The 21,759-nt window shown below is 39.2% G+C and overlaps 1 protein-coding gene across 3 annotated transcripts in view; it reads left to right on the forward strand.

Annotated features, from left to right (window-relative positions):
• SNX29 (sorting nexin 29) overlaps positions 1-21,759 on the forward strand; it is a 459,980-nt gene that overhangs the window by 383,899 nt on the left and 54,322 nt on the right. For 2 of the 3 annotated variants that reach the window (XM_077828715.1, XM_077828713.1), the window contains one exon: positions 1,846-1,985. In XM_077828715.1, the coding sequence (XP_077684841.1) occupies positions 1,846-1,985 (140 nt within the window). Of the gene's footprint in view, positions 1-1,845; positions 2,242-21,759 lie in introns of those variants that run through there. The other variant, XM_077828712.1, reaches the window with a different exon arrangement.

A 21,759-nucleotide genomic window follows, 5' to 3' on the forward strand; every position in this document is an offset into this window, starting at 1 on the left:
TGGATCTGTTGAAGTCAATGTGAGTTTTGCCATTTACTTCAGTGGGCTTAGAATTTCATCCTATGTTGTTTAGACACAGTGGTAAAAATGCATGCAATTGCAGGAGCCTTGTCTACATTAGGGCTCCAGCCAGTTCAGCTCAATTGATGGTTGTACTGAATTTTGTAAAATTTCTTCCTGTAGACGGGGCTTATACATTTAGCAATCTGGAAACAGAATACATATTGGCGGTTAAAGTTAAGCACATGCATAAGCATTTGTAAAAATGAAGACTTTCTTTCCAATATTTGACAGAGCAACTCTAAATGTTTAATATTTATTGAGTCCTCCGGGATCCCACCTCATTCTCTTCTTTATACCCCTTATTCCAAAAATACTTCTGTCATGCCAACTTTTCCTAACGGCAAAGATGGCAAAACTTCTTAGAACTTTACTGTACTGCTTCAAAAATCAGACAAGTGGCCAATTAAGCCTTATGCTGGGAGCAGCCGACTCTACCAGTGAGAAGAGCTAACCTTAAACTCAAATCCAATATGTGGCAACCCAGCCTATGAATTTTTTGTTTTTAATTAAATGGAATGGTTTGGTAACATTTTAAACATATTTGCATCTATTATCTTTTTCTAGCAAGAAACAGGAACTTTTACATTTCTAAGCACTTTTCTTGAATAGATTAATAACAATGGTTGAGTAGACACATCTTACACAAAATAGGAACTCAACTCTTCCTTTCAGAGTAGCAGCTGTGTTAGTCTGTATCCTCAAAAAGAAAAGGAGTACTTGTGGCACCTTAGAGACTAACCAATTTATTTGAGCATAAGCTTTCATGAGCTACAGCTCACTTCATCTTCCTTTGAGAGCTATAATTGTTTTATAATAGTTTGAGGCTTCATGCCTGAAGAGCATATTCTGACATTTAAACCAGGTGAGCAGAATGCCTGAATTTCTGAGATATAGCTTGTTGGCTCTAATACAAAAAAGAGTCTGATTTCTCAGTAAATCCATTACCGTCTCACTCTAGTGTATTATGCTTGCTGACAGATTGTGTTATACCCTACTATAATTGTGTTTCCCACAGACAAAAATATGCATGTTGTGAAGTTATACAATCTCAGTAGACGTACTATTGTTAGGCTTTCAGCCTGTAAGTCTCACAGCAGAATGAGGAATGGTACAGTTATCTCCATTCATTGGTGCCAGAGAAATAAAACATTAACACTTAAATAAAACCTTTTTTCCAAAGCATCCTATCAATGATACATTATGCTAGTTAAAAAAATGGACTGTCGTATAAAATTTCCTTAACAAAATGTGTTACTAAATGGAGGGAGATATGTCTGCTCCTATAGTTAAATATGGGTCCATCGTGAGGTGTATGTATCCAGCTTCTGAAAAGTTCATGATGGGAGGGCAGGAGGAGGAGGAATTAATAAGCTTCTTGGAAGGGAAGAAAAGTACCTCCATTTCCCTAAAGGATTGTATAAGTTGCTAGTCCTGAAAGGGCCTGACATCTGGTCCTTAATAACAGTCCTTTAAAAGAAAACATTTAGTCCATGGAAGAGGCCTTTCTCTCAGGGAAGAATACACTCCGGGTAGACCGGGATAAGTTATATTCAGCATTATGTCAGATAGTCATGGACAGGGTTTTATCCATAACCAAGTTATATAATGTTGAACATGACTTGTCTCTGTCTACACTGACTGCAAATGTTTTAGATAATATGTTGCTACAGGTGGCTGAGATAAGCACAAGTCATCAATCAGAATTCATGTCATTATTGCTGTCTGGCATTTTAGAATGGAAAAAATCTTTTTTGTACAATTCAACTTTTTTTTCTTTTACAGGATGCAAAGTTTGTAGAGGAACGACGCAAACAGCTACAAAATTACTTACGGAATGTTATGAACAAAATTATTCAAACTGTGCCAGAATTCACAGTTAGCCCCAAAAAAGAGACTCTTATTCAACTGATGCCCTTTTTTGTGTAAGTATGTGTCAAACGGACATGCAGTATTCAACAAAATGTTAAGCCTTTTTCTTTGCAGTTTAACGTTAGATGTAATGCACCACCACTGAAATCTCCATTTTATTATAGAAAGAAGCCCACTAGCACGATAAATGCTTTTGTTATGTTTAAAGAAATTATACATCTACTGTATTTTTTTCAGCATTTCAAATGTTTCTTTGAATAAAGGTCACTATGGATAAAACTTTCAAAAGCATCTAAATGTTTTAGGAGCCTAAGTCCTTTTGAATGTCACTGGGTACTTTTGAAAATTGTGCTTTCTGGGTTTGGGGAGTTTTGTTTTTATTTTTTGGTGCTCCATTCTACCTTCTTCTCTCCCTCCCCCCATTTAAGTTTTATATACTGGCCAAAATAAAGAATGAAAGGAACCTGACTGATTTTTCAAGGAAAAATGCAGAACTTTTGCAATCTGTGTACTGTTTCATTTACTATAGGAAGGGAGTAATATTACATTCCATGTACAATAATATAGTTGTGTAAATATAAAGATAGGAGAAAATGGCCAGACATACTTCCGTATAACCTGGTTATGTGTTAAGAGTATTTTAACATCAATATATCACCATATCAGAATAGCATTTTTATTTTACCTTTCCATTTTGCTGTAAGCACAGCCCCTTAAAATATGTGTCATTTAAAAATACTAAAATGATAACTAATGAAAACTGTTTTTTGGAGTATGGGGTCAGTCTTTGTCTCTGACACTGTCTTCAAGCGCATTGTGTTATGTCTGATCTTCTTTTGGCCTGAATGTGTAACAGGGGCCTATCCAGCAAGATACTGAATGATGGGAAATGAGAACAAGCAGAATCTTTCAGAAGGAACTCAGCACCTGTAGGATTAGAGCCAGGATGTGCTTAAAGTCTTGAAGGCCCCAACCCTGCTTCCACTGAAGCCATTGGGAGTTCTGCCATTGATCACAAGAGCAGCAGGAATGCGGGCCAGATATGACTGCAATTTTATAATGAAACTGTGCTGTTAACTCAGGTGCAACACGAAGTAGTTGAGGTGAAATTCTAGACTTTATAAGAGCTAAGTATTATAGCTCTTTTTACCAATAGTTCTCAAAGTGCTTAACACATGGCAAATGAGTGGCAGAGTCAGGAAGAACCCTGGTTCTCTGTCCCCTAATCCAGTCCCATCTCCTCTGGAGCATACTGCCCTTTGAATCTGGTTCGGGTAGTATCTAATCATATATAGTTACTAAACATGTACAATCTGTATATTCATTGAACAGTCCAAAGAATTTACATTCTAAGACTCCATTTCTGGGGCTCCACTGGGATCCACTCAAGTGGATCAGTTTGCACAATCAGGGCCCAATTAAATATGATATATTCCAGAAAAAACAAACCACCTTTGTCGCTTGTACTAATTGCACTATATTGTGCTGCATTTGAGATTTGCAAGTTGAAATGTAGTATTTTCCAGGGCAGAGATCTATATGGATAGAAAGTTGACTGGGAAAAAAACAACATTTATTAGAAAACTTGCTTCCATAGTCTGCTTGTCATTCTCTGACAGGGAAATTTCCATAATTTCAGTATTTTTGTCCAAGATATCACCAGGTTCTTTTTGTTATAAAGTAAAATTGTATGCATACCTTCAAGTTTAATGAGCTAGCATTCCCTGTCTTACACTTAAAACTGCATCTGGTATATTGAGTGTGTGAAAACAAAATTTGCTGACTCTCTTAAAATCTCAGTGGTATTTTGTTTCACTTTAAAGCTAGAAGCAATTTTATGTTGAAAATAAGAATTGCACCAAGGTACACAGTCATGTCATCTTTTAATTTCTCTGTGTCTGTATATAATGATGGCTTCTGATTTCTCTGTACCTTCACCTGTGCTTTTCCAGTGGCCTGTTCCTTACAAAAGACAGGAAGAATACCAAAATATATTTTGTGGCATTCTTGTTGTTGTAGTTGTTCCTGCATTTTGTCAAAGTAAAAGTAAATTTGACATGACATATTGAGGTTGCTGGCATAAATGATGGGATATCATTTGTAGAAACATAAAAACTTACCTCCTTCTCCAAATAACTCAATTTGTGTAAATTTGCTACAGGTTGTGATGATTTAAATAGTTTTACATTTTGTCACTTCAAAGATCATTAGAGAATTTTCTGTTATTTTAGTTCTTTTTAAAGACATTAATACTTAGGAAATGCTCTATTTCACCTTGTTTCTTAAACAAATGAGGAAAGGAATGTAGATTGTAACCCACATTTAGAATTGAATTTTCATATGAAATCATTATTATTTCTCTGTCTCCTATAATGTTTACTTTTAAGGTTATTAAAACATATTTTTGTTAAATGTGAATTGCTAATAGCTGATCAGCATTATTAGTAATATGGAAGTTCCAACTTAAAATTCAATTTAGAGCTGGATGATTTGATTGATAATCGCTGGTCTTTCATGTCTGGGATTATGATTCAATTCTAACCTGAAACAAGTGGAACATCAGTCGGCAAAAACATATTGCATGTTATTTAGTACTTGTTTACTTTGTTTTTCTGTTTGAGTCCTCAAAATTTTTTTTATCCTCTCATCATTCTGAGATCTCTGTGTTTCTCACCCTATTTTGTCAACCAGGAGCATGTTCTTTTGCTATAAGGACATAACATATGTTGCCCATCAAGAGCTTTATTAGTGCTATTCTGTGAATTTCCCAAAGGAAGGGATAGAATTAATGGATGCAAAGAGCCGTGTTTGCCACTGATCTAAGCTGTTGCATTTCATTGACTTAAATGGAGTTGCATCCACTTATGCCAGTGGTGAATTTGGCCTAAAGTCTTTTCAATTGTAAATTAATCGTTATCCAGGTAAAAAAGGTTTCAGAGTAACAGCCGTGTTAGTCTGTATTCGCAAAAAGAAAAGGAGTACTTGTGGCTCCTTAGAGACTAACCAATTTATTTGAGCATAAGGTTTCGTGAGCTACAGCTCACTTCATCGGATGCATACAAATTGGTTAGTCTCTAGGGTGCCACAAGTACTCCTTTTCTTTTGTCAGGTAAAAAAGCAAACACAACAAAAAGCAGATAAAAATCTGAATGTTTGGTGCACAATAAAAAAACCCTAGATATAACTAAAGTTACAGATTAACTGAATTGATATGGTCTGAATTTACCTAGATACAAACAAAAATTGGATATTGTTCAAGTTTAAAACATTCTTAGGCTATGTCTACACTACAGAGCTTACAGCGGTGCAGCTTCACCGATGCTAGAGCAGATGCTTTAAACCAATGGAAGAGAGCTCTCCCATCGACTAATTACTTCATCCCCCATGAGCAGCAGTAGCTGCGTTGGTGGGAGAACCTAAAGGCAAATGGGAACGGGAAGGAAGGATATAGAAAGCGTATAGCTGGGTTTTACATAAAGCTCATTACTTTAGCATCTAAGTGCTTCCCAGGCAAATTAGATCTCCTTCTCCTGAATATCGAGCAAAGAACCCTCTCCTGTTAGATCAGAGTGGTAGCCTATGGTGAGTTCCTGAAGCGCCCAATGCACCTATACATGACTGGCAATGCACAGGTCAACTGCAGTCAGGCCAATACCTATAGAATATTCCTACTGGGGCCCACCTTTCCTTAGGTCTAGGAGTGGGGCCTCATAACATATTAAAGAAAAGAGGAGGAAGTCTTGGTCATCATCAGCATCGATGGCCAGGCTTCCTATACCAGGAGTGGAGGTGGCTTGGAAAACACTTCAGTTGCCCTACCTACCAAAGAAATCCTCATCTTTTCCATGCAAGGCCTTGGATCCAACACATACCAGCTGTCAATGACTTTAGAACTTTACAAAAACTGTTTTTGAGGCTAACTGAAACCTTGGACATTGAGACAATGGTGATCCATGCATATGCTGTTTAATATTCTCAGCTCCTCAGTGCCAACAAGAATTGCCCTGCCAATTAATAAGGGCACACTGAACCCAGCAAAGGGATTGTGGTCCACCCACGCCTAGCTTTCTCCTACTTCGAAGCAAGTAGAAAAGTGCTATCAAGTGTCACTTAAGGGCTTGGAACATTTGTACATGCATCTGACATGAGGGTCCCTTGTGGTAACTGCAGTCCAGAAAAAGACCAGGTCCATGTAAGAGCACTCCAAAAAATAAGGACCCCAATCAACTAGACTTTTCAGTGTAAAGGCCTATTTATCAGCCTTCCTCCAATTCCACATTACAAACTTCCAAGCCTTGTTAGTAAAAGATAGTTTTTCAGTGTAGGAAAGGGTAACTCCCTTCCTAACTAGGCTCCCACAGAACTCTAGAGAGAAGCTGAGAGATGCCATCAAAGAAGGCTAGATGGTAATGAAGATAGTACTACAAGTGGCTTTGGATGAGTCTGATGTGGCCGTTAGATCCATGGCTACAGCGGTAACAATGCACCAACCAACCTGTAACCTGGTTACAGACTTCTGGGATTCCAAATGAAGTTCAAATGATGATAGAGGACTTACCGTTTGATGTAATAGAGCTCTACGGCAACTGGATGAATGAAGCAGTCCATTCCCTAAAGAATTCAAGGGCAACACTGAGATCTTCAAGCATATGCACCCCAGCACTATACTGCAAGTTCTTCTATTGGCAGCGCTCACAATGGCAAAAGCCATCTGACTCCAATAATCACCCAGAAAACATCCCTGTTATATCAGGAGGCGCCTGTCATCCTCTTCCTCTGTCACAGAGGCAGCCGCTTGGATGGGGTGCATGTTGAGAAACATGTCAAGACTATGTCAAATACTATAACGGGGTTCAAAAGAGAGCTACATAGATTCATGGAAGATAAGTCCATCAATGGCTATTAGCCAGGATGGGCAGGAATGATATCCCTAGCCTCTGTTTGCCAGAAGCTGGGATTGGGTGACAGAGCATAGATCACTTTATGATGACCTGTCTGTTCATTCCCTTTGGGGAACCTGCCATTGGCCACTGTCAGAGGACAGGATACTGGGCTTGATGCACCTTTGGTCTGACCCAGTATAGCCGTTCTTATGCCAGAGCCAACTGTTGGAAATCATTCCACCTCTTCCATTGGGCATGGTAAGAGATTACAGCCAACAGTTTTGTGCTGGACATCATCCCCTATGGCCAGAATATCCATTTTCGTGCTACGCTTTCTTCCCACTCTTCTTTATTTATTCCTCTTCAAAGACCCTTTTCATGAGACCAAAAGGAAGTGGTTTTGTTATTTTGTTTTGGAGCCATAGAAGAGGTTCCTTGGGAGTACAGAGGAAGACACTTTTACTCCTGATATTCCTTATTCTGAACAAGAAAGAAGGTTTTAGTCCCATCATACACCTGACAAGACTGAACAAATTTATGCACCACCTCAGATTTAGAATGGTAATGCTTGCCTCTAACAGTCTATCTCTTCAAGCTCAGGACTAGTTTGTAGCTCTCGGTTTTCAGGATGTGTAGTTCCATATTGCCATCCACCTGGCCTTCAGAAAGTACCTGTAATTTACAGTAGGTCCAAAGTACAGCCTTTCAGATTTTCAACAGTCCTTAGAGTGTTTATGAAATGTCTCGCTATGGTGTTGTCACACATGGGGGGAAAAGGGCATTGGTGTCTATCCATATGTGAGCAACTGGCTGATGACAGGCAGTTCACATCCGGAAACTCTGACAAGCTTTAACTGCACCATCTCTCTGTTCATCCAGCTGAGTCTCCTGGTGCACTACAAGAAATTGTCACTTGTCCCATCACAGATGATGGAGTTCATGGGGATCAGGATAGATTCAAGACAGCAAGGGCTTACCCACCACAGGACAGATTCCTCTTGCTTCTGTCATTACTGAAGACAGTGGCAACTGTATGGACGTCCCTCACATTATTAGGCCATATGCCATGTGTACATATATGACGCAACTTGCCAGACTTCTCCTGAATCCACTACAGCTCTGGCCTGGGTCAGTCTTCTCCTCTGGAAAGTATCCACTGAAAAAGGAAGTCCTTATGCCACCTCATGTCCTCATGGTGCTAAACTGCTGACTGCACCCTGATAATGTCCAAAATGGGTTACTGTTCATGACCCTGTCCCCACCAAGATATTAGTCATGGACCTATCTGTGATAAGCTGAGGAATCCACCTGGATCTTTTACAGATACAAGGGCTGTAGTCCCCAGAGGATATGCCTATCAATATCCTAGAGCTCAGAGCCTTCAAACTAGCATAAATTATGTTCTTCCCGTGACCTACAACACTTGGTAGTGCAGATACTAACGGGCAATACATTAGCTGTGCACTACATAAACAAGCAAGGGGGTGTTTGCTCTTTCCCCTCCCCTTGAATGGACGCACTCAAGCTATGGAATGGGTGCCATCAGCATGGCATACCCAGTAGTTCTGCACCTTTCAGGAGTCAGCAATGATGTGGCAGACTTACTCAGCAGGCAGTCAGTCACCTATTACAAGTGGTCACCACAGAAATTCATTACCAAGTCATTATTCCATCAGTGGGGGACTCAGTTGATAGACCTGTTTGGCACGAAGGACAAGGCTAAGTATCTGAACTTCTGTGCCAGAGAGTGCATGAGCCCAGGAACGTTGCCAGATGCAGTGGAATCACGACCCTCCATTCACCTTCCCACTGATTCCACTACTTCCCAGGCAAAGCCAGAGAGGACTGGGCCAAACTTATCCTCACAGCTCCCTACTGGCTGAGGCAGTTCTGGCTGACAGACCTGATACAGATGTTCACACAACTATTGATCAGGCAGCCTCCTAGACTGCTCAGACCAGCTGTCATTAGATCGGGTTCAAGTATTCTGTCCAAACCCAAAGTTGCTGCACCTGACTGCCAGGATGTTGATTGCTTGAGCACCATGGAAAGGAGCTGCTTCCTCACACATTCAGGAAATCCTGGCACTGGGCATAAAGCTATCTGTGAGAGAGACTTCTCCAAATGAAATAGATTCTCAATGTGGGCAGCCTAATACAGTATAACCCCCGTGCAGGCCCTGGTACTGAAAATTCTTGACTATTTGCTGTAGTAAAAACACGCTGGACTTTCATTTAGGACAGTAAAAGTCCATCTGGCAGTAATATCAGCATATCATCTACAAATACAGTTGTTCTTTGTCTTCTTTCACCTGACAGTGTCCAAATTTCACAAGGGTCTACTGCCTGCTTACCCACCAGTCAGAGATACTACTCCATCATGGGACCTCAACATTGTCCTTCTGAAGTTTATGGAGCTCTTCTTTCAGCCCCTCTCAGAGTGATCCATCTACCATCTTAATCCCAGGCCTGGTCTACACTTAAAAATTAGATTGACCTAGCTATGTTCCTGAGGGCTGTGAAAAATTTTGCAGCAGCAGTGCTGTAGTTAGGTTGACATAAACCCTGGTACAGATGCAGTTAAGTTAACAGAAGAATTATTCCATCAACCTAACTAATGCCTTTGGAGAGATGGATTAACTACATCAACAGAGAAAAACTTGTTGATGTAAGAAGCGTCTACACTACAGTGGTACAGCTGCAGTGCCATAGCTGTGCCACTGTAGCGGCTGTAGTGTAGACATACCCTTCAAGAAGAGGGAACAAGCTTCAGACACTCATGGTGGAACCTCTGTATACCTCCATTCCATAAAGAAAAACTAGCACTTACAAAGGCTCTGCTTCTTCCCCCAAGGCTCTACCTTCACTCTGCCTCTTCCCGCCCCTGCTCTGCCCCTCCTCTAAAGCCCCGTCCTCACTCCACCTCTTCCCACCTCCTCCCAAAGGCCCCTGCCTGCCTGCCACTCACTGCTCTCCACCCTCCCCCAAACCCCTCCCCAAGCCGCCAAACAGCTGTTTGGCGGCTCCCCAGATTAATAGCTGATCGGGGGCACTGCCAAACAGCTGATCGGTGGCACCACTGTTGAGTGCTGAACACCACTATTTTTTTCCGTGGGTGCCTATGAATGCTTAGACCTAATGCAAAATTCTTTCCAAAGGTGGTTTGAGTTCCACCTAAACCAATCAACCTTTGTGCTTTCCTAAATCTCATCTCATGCAAGAGAAGAGGAAGCTATGGACATACTCTAGCATATCCAGAGCTCTGCTGTATTACATTGAGAAAACCAAATTTTTTAACACGATCCCCACATCTATTTGTGGTCATAACTGGCCACTCCAAGGTCCCCAGATTATTTCATCCCAAATATTGTCAAAGTAGGTATTGCACATTTTATCTCACTTTATCAGCTGGCTAGTGTACTTCTCCCACTGACTATCAAGGCTCATTCCACCAGAGCTCAAGCAACATCCTTGGCTTGGAAGGACACAGCTGTTGTAACAATCAACATAACCATGTCTTTGGGGAAGCTCATAAAGAATTTGTGGCAACAGAGCAAAATTGGCATCAAAATAAGTGCAAAAGGATACAATAATTTGGAACAGACACTAATTAAAATTACTTAAGGAAAAAAACTTGTTACTCTGGATAAAATAAATTGATAAATAGTTCTTTGGAGTTGTGCATAAAATTTTGCCCTGGTAGTAATGAAATTATGTAAAGAGTGGTAGTTTGCTACGGAATCTATAATGGATTATAGGAGGTTTTCTGGAGGTTCTTCATTGTTTTTATTGACCACCTTATTAGAGATAATTTGATCTGATTTTCTTTGTGGTTCTATTCATAGAATCATAAAATATCAGGGTTGGAAGGGACCTCAGGAGGTCATCTAGTCCAACCCCCTGCTCAAAGCAGGACCAATCCCCAATGAAATCATCCCAGCCAGGGCTTTGTCAAGCCTGACCTTAAAAACTTCTAAGGAAGGAGATTCTACCACCTCCCTAGGTAACGCATTACAGTGTTTCACCACCCTCCTAGTGAAAAAGTTTTTCCTAATATCCAACCTAAACCTCCCCTACTGCAACTTGAGACCATTACTCTGAAAAATGACTTTATAAAAATAGCATGGTGAGTTCTATAAATAGGAGGGTCTTTGTCAAACAAAAAGGAGGGTACTTGTGGCACCGTAGAGACTACCAAATTTATTTGAGCATAAGCTTTCGTGGGCTACAGCCCACTTCATCAGATGCATGCAGTTGAAAATACAGTAGGATGATTTTATATACACAGAGAACATGAAACAATGGGTGTTACCATACACACTGTAACAAGAGTGATCAGGTGAGCTATTACCAGTAGAAGAGAAAAAAAACCTTTTGTAGAGATAATCAAGATGGGCCATTTCCAACAGTTGACAAGAACGTGTGAGGAACAGTGGGGGGGGGGAATAAACATGGGGAAATAGTTTTACTTTGTGTAATGACACATCCACTCCCACTCTTTATTCAAGCCTAATTTAATGGTGTCCAGTTTGCAAATTAATTCCAATTCAGCAGTCTCTCATTGGAGTCTGTTTCTGAAGTTTTTGTTGTTGTAATATTGCGACTTTTAGGTCTGTAATCGAGTGACCAGAGAGAATCATAGAAGATCAGGGTTGGAAGGGACCTCAGGATGTCATCTAGTCCAACCCCCTGCTCAAAGCAGGACTGATCCCCAGTTAAATCATCCCAGCCAGGGCTTTGTCAAGCCTGACCTTAAAAACTTCTAAGGAAGGAGATTCCACCACCTCCCTAGGTAACGCATGCCAGTGTTGCACCACCCTCCTAGTGAAAAAGTTTTCCCTAATATCCAACCTAAATCTCCCCCACCGCAACTTGAGACCATTACTCCTTGTTCTGTCATCTGCTACCACTGAGAACAGTCTAGATCCATCCTCTTTGGAACCCCCTTTCAGGTAGTTGAAAGCAGCTATCAAATCCCCCCTCATTCTTCTCTTCCGTAGACTAAACATCCCCAGTTCCCTCAGCCTCTCCTCATAAGTCATGTGTTCCAGTCCCCTAATCATTTTTGTTGCCCTCTGCTGGACTCTTTCCAATTTTTCCACATCCTTCTTGTAGTGTGGGGCCCAAAACTGGACACAGTACTCCCAGATGAGGCCTCACAAGTGTCGAATAGAGGGAAACGATCACGTCCCTCGATCTTCTGGTAATGCCCCTACTTATACATCCCAAAATGCCATTGGTCTTCTTAGCAACAAGGGCACACTGTTGACTCATATCCAGCTTCTCGTCCACTGTAACCCCTAGGTCCTTTTCTGCAGAACTGCTGCCTAGCCATTCGGTCCCTAGTCTGTAGCGGTGCATTGGATTCTTCCGTCCTAAGTGCAGGACTCTGCACATGTCCTTGTTGAACCTCATCAGATTTCTTTTAGCCCAATCCTCCAATTTGTCTAGGAGATTGAAGTGTTCTCCGACTGGTTTTTGAATGTTATAATTCTTGACGTCTGATTTGTGCCCATTTATTCTTTTACATAGAGACTGTCCGGTTTGGCCAATGTACATGGCAGAGGGGCATTGCTGGCACATGATGGCATATATCACATTGGTAGGGTGCTTTTTATAAGTGCCCAGCCCTGTATACTCAACCTGGAATCTTAAAGTCAAGCTGTATTCTTGTCAAGATTCTGTAAATAGAAATTAGGCCCCAGGCCTCTGTGAATAGAATTTAGATCCAGGCCCAGAGGTCCACCCTTGTTCAGAAGCTTGAAAGATCAGGGACCCAGTTAACAATTCTTTCAGTGATGCACAAGCCACAATAAACACCAGCTCACTCTTCTGTACTTGGTTCTGTAGTGATAACAGGTGAAAAAAGCAGTAAACATTCATTTTAGTCATGAAAGTTAGCAGATTTCACAAAGAGAGCAAAAGTCTTTTGAATAAGGTCGCAGCATTTTTATATAGTGCCTTTTTAAGGTCCTGTTTTAATCTGAAATGCTTGATATCGCAAGGTTACACGAAGCATGAGAAGTATCTTTTCACTTCAACATCACTTTTCATTTCACACCCAGGGAACTGATGGGATTGCACTAAGGCAAGTTGTGGTAGTGCATCCATGTTAGCCATTGTTTAGGTGCTTTTCTACCCATGTCCACCCTAGCACTCTGATCCATTGTTACAGTTGTACTGCACTCTGAGAACCTGTCCCACAGTTTCCAGCACTTGTTTGTAGAAGATTTCAAAATGCTTTCTGGGAGCCCAAGGATTGTGGGAGAAGGGTTCAAATTCCCACAAATCCTGTGAACCTTTTTGAGGCATTTTTTCAAATGGAATTAGGAAAAATGTCAGAGCTCTCTCTTTGCTGGAATAGACCATTTCCAATGAGAATATTAATGAGGTCCTGGAAGACCTTAAAAACAAACAAAAAATAAACGTCAGCATATTACCCAGGCATCTCTCAGTTGTGATAAATGATAAGATCTTTTTTACAGAGGTATCAGGGTCAGTTTATCTCTTCACCTAAACAATAATTATCAGTGATATCAGAGGACCTTTCAGACATAGACAGAAACAATGAACCAGAGAAGGCAACATCATCCCAATGTCTCATATGGGGACTCTTTCTCCTTTAATTGAGCGTCATGAAATAGCATTAACACTGATGGGTTTTAAATACTATCCAAAATTACTGTGATTCAGTTCTACCACCAAACCCTCCCTGTCCCATCTATCCCATAAGAGCCTCTTATCTCTCATCTCATTGGAGTTTCTGAACTCCTTCTATGGGAACTGAAGTCACTCAGCAACTTGCAAGAATTGGCCCTTACGTTGATAACTTTATTACATCCTTTGGTAGAAACCTTGATTTTGTACTTGAAATTGTCTGTATTTTTTCCAATCTGTAGATGTCTGTTTTTAATAAAGCACATTTATTGTAAAATATTAATTATAAATTAATGTAGTAATAAATTAGATATAATGTGTATTCCATTTAAGCTGTGTAACAAATGTGTATGTTTCCTGAAGGGGTTACCTTTCTCTTAAAAAGGGTTTGCAGATGCCAAACAGTTGTGGGTTGAGCTTTCAGACTGTGAAGCAAAGACTAGTGTTACCTCAGAGAGCAGAAAGTGAAATTCTCTAATACAAGTAAAAAAACCTTCAGGGCGCTGAATCTATGTATTAGAAAGCACTGAAATGTAAAATAACAAAAATAATTATTCACAGATAATTACATGTACTTACATTGAGTGTTTTCTCCTCACTGAAAAATTACACACAAACACTCCCAACAATGTAAAAAGGAATAATCCAAGAGCAGTTAGTTCCATCTCAAGTGGCGCCCTTTGTCTATAAATCTTTAAGACCAGGGATATTAATTCACTTGAGGTCCTAAAATGTGAAAATGTTCAGTGGAAATTTAAAAATATTCTCTTTAAACATATACACACTGAACATTAAACACCTGACGTTAATTAATAGTGCTGCTACCAAGACTAGGACTTCAGTCTCTGTTTATTTTCTTTTTAAGTATAATGATTTTATATCATAATTTAAGCACTGACCTCATTGCTCAAATGATTTGTAATGTGCCATTGTTATAAAGTGAAAACAAATTTTGTTTTGAGGCCCAGATATGGTTAGCAGTCTGTAATATGGCCATTTGAACCAGTTTGATAACATTTCCTTTTCATTGCTATAGCAAATACTGGTGGGTTTTGATGGAAATTTAATTGGCCTGTGATTCCTAATGCTATGAGCTCTCATCTGAATATGCTCATCTTCTCTTTTTTATGTGACTGTCCTTCTACAAGATATTTTTAATCCTGGTTCATGGCTGTTACATTTTAATGCTGTATTAGATGAAACACAAAGTTGGTCTAGCAGTTTCCTTCATAGATAGCTTTCATTTCATAGTATACAGATGACACTTTTTTTTTACTTGAAATTTGCCTAGTATAGATTAAACAGCCAACTCAATATGTAGTGAAGAACTGGACACTGGAACAGATTCTCCAGTTCAGTAAGTTCAGGTCTCCTCCTGATCTAACTCACGCTGGGCAGCACTGAATCAGGTTGCTGTAATCAAGCGCCTGAGGCTGCCACTGTCCACTATGTCTGAGCACAGCCTTTCTTTCTTTTTAAATGAACAATTGTACTCATGATTGGTATGTCATATACTAGTAGCACTTGTTATAGCAAGTACACTTATATTTTTAAATAAAATTTCAGTCTGTCCAAAGAATGTCACATGTTAACTCTTGATAAATACATATATCAGAATTATAGTCAACTTTTTCAACAACATTATTCCCTGTTCTGCCCATTTAAATGCTTACATCTTAAAAATCATATGTAATTTTAACATACTATTTATTTTTAGTGTTGTTCTATTCTGAAAAGTGACTTTGTAAAAGTGGTGTTGTGAGGTTTCATGGTTTGTCTCAGGGTTTGTCTATACTGCAAAAAACAAAAAAAACGGAACCTGCAGCACCAAGTCTTAGAGCCCAGGCCAAGTGACTCAGGTTTGCTATGCTCCCACTATAGGGCTAAAAATAGTAGTGTAGACATTCCAACTTGGGCTGGAGGGTGGATCTCAGAACCTGGGCTCCTGCCCAAGAGGGAACGTCTACACTGGTCTTCATTTGACCTAGGTTCTAAGTAGGTCTGTCAATTTAAATGCAGTTAACTCACACGATTAATTCAAAAAAATTAATTGCGATTAATCGCAGTTTTAATCACACTGTTAAACAATAGAATCCCAATTGAAATTTATTAAATATATTGACTTCAATTACAACACAGAATACAAAGTGTTCAGTGCTCACTTTATATTGTTATTTTCATTACAAATATTTGCACTGTAAAAATGCTAACAGAAATCATATTTTTCAGTTCACCTCATAGAAGTACTCTAGTGCAATCTCTTTATCGTGAAAGTGCAATTTACAAATGTAGATTTTTTTTGTTACATAACTGCACTCAAAAACAAAACAGTGTAAAACTTTAGAGCCTACAAGTCCACTCAGTCCTACTTCTTGTTCCGCCAACTGCTAAAACAAGCAACTTTGTTTACATTTATAGGAGATAATGCTACCTGCTTCTTATTTACAATGTCACCTGAACAAGTGTTCACGTGGCACTTTTGTAGCCAGCATTGCAAGGTATTTACGTGCCAGATATGCTAAACATTCGTATGCCCCTTCATGCTTGAGCCACCATTCCAGAGGACATGTTTTCATGATGATGATGCTTGTTAAAAAAATAATGCATTAATTAACTTTGTGACTGAAATCCTTGGGGGAAAATTGTATGTCTCCTGCTCTGTTTTACCCTCATTCTGCCATATATTTTGTGTAATGGCAGTCTCAGATTATGACCCAGCATATGTTGTTCATTTTAAGAACACTTTCACTGCAGATTTGACAAAACGCAAACACGGTACCAATGTGAGATTTCTAAGGATAGATACAACACTTGACCAAAGGTTTAAGAATCTGAAGTGCCTTCCAAAATCTGAGTGGGACAAGGTGTGGAGCATGCTTTCAGATGTCTCTAAAAGAGCAACACTCCAATGCGGAAACTGCAGAACCCGAATCACCAAAAAAGAAAATCAATCTTCTGCTGGTGGCATCTCACTCAGATGATGAAAATGAACATGCATTGGTCCGCACTGTTTTGAATCATTATCGAGCAGAACCCGTCATCAGCATAAACGCATGTCTTCTGGGATGGTGGTTGAAGCATGAAGGAACATATAAATCTTTAGCACATCTGGCACATAAATATCTTGCAACGCCGGCAACAACAGTGCCATGCGAACGCCTGTTCTCACTTTCAGGGGATATTGTAAACAAGAAGTGGACAGCATTATCTCTTGCAAATGTAAACAAACTTGTTTGTCTGAGTGATTGGCTAAACAAGAAGTAGGACTGAGTGGACTTGTAGGCTCTAAAATTTTACATTTTCTTTTTTGAATGCAGGGTTTTTATACATAATTCTACATTTGTAAGTTCAACTTTCATAATAAAGAGATTGCACTACAGAACTTGTAATGGGGGAATTGAAAAATACTATTTCTTTTGTTTTCTTTACAATGCAAATATTTGTAATCAAAATAAAGTGAGCACTGTACATTTTGTATTCTGTGTTGTAATTGAAATCAATATATTTGAAAATGTAGAAAACAACCAAAAATATTTAAATAAATGGTATTCTATTATTCTTTAACAGCATGATTAATCGCAATTAATTTTTTTAATCGCTTGACAGCCCTAGTTCTAAGACTTGCTGCTTTAGGTTTTTGTTTTGTTTTTGCAGCGTAGATCTGTGTTCCCTCTAAGCTGCGTGTATGGGCGGCCGCCAAGGAGTGATTGAAGTGCCATGCGGTCGGTTAGCAGAGCTGCTCACATCCATCTGGCAGTGTGTATTCAGGTGTCCCTCCCCCGCTGCTTTGCAGCCACGTTGCTCCTGCCCTCTGCCTTGGAGCCCCTGCTGCTCCTGGGACCCTCCTGCTAGCTGTGCAAAGGACGGGGGTGTTGATGTCAGGATGTCCCCCTCACCCTGCCCCTGTATCCCAGCAGGGGAGAGGGGATAGCCCCGAGGGTCTGAGGTCTGAATGCTGTTCGGGGCGGTGAGTGAGTAACTTTATCTTAAAGAGACAGCGCACAGTCTCTCAGAGACTTCCCCAGTACACACAATCTCTCTCTCTCACACACAGACGCACTGTGTGTCTACACATATGCACACTGTCTACGCACACACACACAGAGTCTAACAGTGTGTGTGTGTATAGAGACACATAGACTCTCCACACACACACACAGAGGCTGTGTCTCTACACAGTGTCTACACACACACACACACACACACACACACACACACACACAGTGTTTACACACACACAGAGTCTCTGTGTCTGTACTTCTTGGTGCTTCCCGCAATGTACATGTATTCCCTCTAATTTTAATCTTTCAAAGTGTGTTATTTTAGTGTTTTAACTAGTCTGTGCATTTCATACTTTTTATTTCTCTCTTACACTTAAATTTAATTCTTTGAGTAGTGAGTTCTAAAATGCCTAACCTATCCTGGCTGGAGTAATTATCCCTATGGTAACTTTTTAAAAATATACATTATATAGGTTTTTTGTTTCTACTGGTGGTGCACATGTGCACATTACCTCGGTGAACATAACAAAATTTATTCCACACATGGATGGAAAAAATTAGAGGGACCATTGGTGTAGACATACCCTGAGACAAACCATGAAACCTCACAATATCAGCCACTGGGCTCTGAGACTCATTGCTGCAGGGTTTTGTTTTAGGTTGAGTTGGATTTTTTGGCAGTGTCGATGTAACCTCAATGATTTCTGTATCAAACATACTCATATTACAAGTTCAAAAAAAATTTTTTTTTCCTGTAGCGTCCCTGAAGTCTCAACCGGAGATCTGAAAGTCAAGCCACATGCATTCAAATTTGTGCATCATAACTTCCTAAGCCAGCAACTGCTCACCCAGATGTTATACATACACAATTTTTTTACCTGTTTGTTTACTACCAAGACACATGTTCTACACTTTACTACTTATTATGCCACACTATTCTTCTGCTGGCTATTATAACTTAAAATACTTTATTGATGCACAAACCAGAATAGAATACAGTTCCAACCTCCACCGTTGTATTGACTCTGCCATAGTAATAGAAGTAAAATGTGTAGTAAAAGCTTATTCATCAACAAAGTAAGCAGATGTTAGTCAATACATGCAAAGAGCAGCTCTGTTCAGTACCCATTTTTACTTACTTGCTTTTATAGATCCGTAATTATACTTTATAACAATTTTTTAGATACAATGTAAAGGACGTATTTAGAAAAGCATAGATGAAAGTTTAACTAAAATCAGTGCTATGGAATGCTTTTAAAAGTATTAAAAACTAACCTCAAAGGTTTACCAGTTTTAAACAGTATGTTCAGTCAAGTTGCACTTTTCTGAAGTTGGTAAGGTTAGTTCTCTTGGAGTTACAGTTCACTGACAGAATGTTTGAAAACAGGCAGAAAATAGAATCCTCCATAATTTTGTTGAAATTTTTTCTGGTAAAATAGACTGGAGTGGATTCTAAGGAAATATTTTCTTGAATGGATTAATAATTGATATATTTTAAAAAGTGATTTTAAAAGATATTTTCTATAGCAGTATGAAAGAGTTGGACACTGTAGGAATAATCACCTGTCAGTGATGACAGTAATGCTGTATAAATATATGGTTCTAACTGTTTTCTTTGTTTTTCCATATAATTTTCATTTCATAATATGACAATCCTGGCAGTATATTTCAGGGCAGCTGCATTTCTGGGGTTATTAATGTCACTCATCTTTCAGTCTCATGTTTTCCAAATCAAATTGTAATTGTACAGAAATTAACTATTTGTTATCTTCCTGACTTATCTTATTGCTTAAACAATACACACTTTCCCCAGAGTGCTCCATGAAGGGAGTTGCTCTGGGGAGGAGTAGTGGAGTGTCTTTGGGATCTGCCCTCTGGCATTGGTTGACAGGTGATTTCACCTCCATGCCATTGCCAACCACCACAAGCCAAAGATCTTGTAGATTATTCACCTACTAATTTGACCTATTAATTCAGTTTACTTCTAAAAATTAAATGTCTGATTTCATAAGTCTTGCAGATCAAACAACCAAACTTCTGGTGAAAAGTTTCTTATGATCCTTTCTTCAGTGATAACTGGCAGCACTAATGTGGTCACCAGAAACATTTAAAACCTGAGATTGATTATTAATGGTATAAAATTATATGTGGAGCAGATAAAAAGATTATTCCTTTTAATACCTGTAGTGCTGCTAGTGTTATTTTGACTGATAAACTAAGCAAATATAATGAGAAAATTACAGTGAAGAGCTGCATGTACTATATATGCAACTGTTCATTAAAGACATTTTGAACAAATTTTCAAGGTTACTTTCAAAACATTTTAAAATAAAGGGACAAAGATATTAAAGTTAGCCCAGACTAAAAAGCTAGTTAAAAATCTGACTCTGTCTCCTGCATTTCAGTTAGTAGCTCCAGCTCTCAACATGGTTTAATTTAATATGCAGCAGATGTGGACACTATTCAAGTACGAAGAGTAAAAGAAAACAGCTTCTCACTGAGGTATTCATGAAATACACTTTTAAATAAGATCTGTGGGGGCAGTGACATTAGTGCAGAGAGTGGAGAAGGGATCCCTTAAGACAACATCCTGATGACCTTTGGCACAGAGAATTCCCTGTTCATTTGGCATTCTGCCCATGGAAGTCTTGTGATAGCTGGGCCTACAGAGAAAGGTCTAGTGTGTACTACTGTCAAAGGTAATTGTCAAGTTTTCATTCTACCTGTTTTAATGAAATATAGAGGCATTCAGTCATCTATTACACTATGTTTTGTGCATTGTTGCTCTTGACTTTGAGTGTGAGCTGACAACCCAAATGTGAGGAAGAGAAGGAGTATTGTGAAATTTAATCTTCTGACTTTAACTTCTCAGTCTGTCTTTGGCATGAGTGCAATGCAACTTTCAGCCAGAAAGCATTTTTATAAACAACCTGCCACAAACCCATTAGCTCCCTTCATCCCACTTATAGAATTTCCCTCTCAAAAAGACATTGATCTGATTTGGAGGACAGGCAGTATTCAGTCCTAGAATAGTGGCAGGTTTGAAGTCCAGTAGTTCATGATCATCAAGACTCAGGTATAGGAGTTTTATCCCATTGAAATGCTGTGAATCCCAATCTCCAGATGGTTGCAGCACTAGTTTTTAGCCTGGCTGATCATCAGGTAGAGGTTATTAAAATATAACATTATGATTTACACAAAACCACTTTGCGCTGTTTAGAGGTTTCTAAAACATTAGACTTAGTCTCTTCCTCCACTATTTTTATGATACTAAGGCAGCATCATGACCCTTTGCCAAAGATGTCTTTGCAGACAGGAAGGATACCAAAAAATTGGTTCCATTAAACTTAAAAAAAAATCCTAAAAATGGTTATTCTGTGAAGTATGGAGCATAAACAAACTAGCAAAAATGATGATTAAGATAGAGGCTTTGCCCTAAGCAAGCAGAGTCCCCTTCTCTTTATTCTTTACTATATACATGCACATTTTGTGTACACAGCAATGGAGGTTTCTATTATGTGAAGTAATTCTGCTGTGTAGGAAACAGCCAGTAAGTGTGGAATATATTTAGATAGGTAGATAATTATATTATAATGATATGCATTTACTTATTCCAATAAGTGTGCATTTTAATAGTCAATGGGCCAATATCTTTGGCATCACCTGGTTAGAATGCATGGTTTATAGCAGAGAAAGAATTATTAGATCACTTATATCATGTATGTTTTTCAGAAAATACTGACTAGCAAGGGGACAGCATGTATCTGAGCATATAGCATACTTCCACTGCAGTCATGAATGTTTAAAATTCTGCTGGTTAAGATGCAACTGTGCATGTTTCACCTGATGCCATTTCATGATTTAATGTTTTCTTAATACCAGTGCAGTTCTTGGTAGTATTAACTGTCACATAATGAGTAGCATGTTTAGGATTTTTCTTTTCCTCCTGTCACAGCACTTGTTGGGTCTGGAGTTGCAGCCAAAAGTTCCCAAGGCAGTGGATAATAAGATAGCATTGTTGTCTATGTTTATATTTTGCAGTATATATGGTGCCAATAATTCTGTACTGGGGCCAGGTCTGATTAGCAATCAAATTAAAAAACCCAAATGCTGCAAAACAGCATGATAAGTAATTTTGTTGTTAAATTACACTGGATGTTCTTGATGGACAGACCCCGTCTGCTGGAGCTCAAACTTTTTAGCTTTGCAGGGAGAAAGGCAATGGGTACCTGGCAAATGGTATTATAATGGTATATAATCTTTAGTTAGTATTATGAAGGAACTTTA

Source organism: Eretmochelys imbricata, chromosome 10 (genome assembly GCF_965152235.1).
Source record: "Eretmochelys imbricata isolate rEreImb1 chromosome 10, rEreImb1.hap1, whole genome shotgun sequence".
In the NCBI taxonomy this organism is placed as follows: Eukaryota; Metazoa; Chordata; order Testudines; family Cheloniidae; genus Eretmochelys; species Eretmochelys imbricata.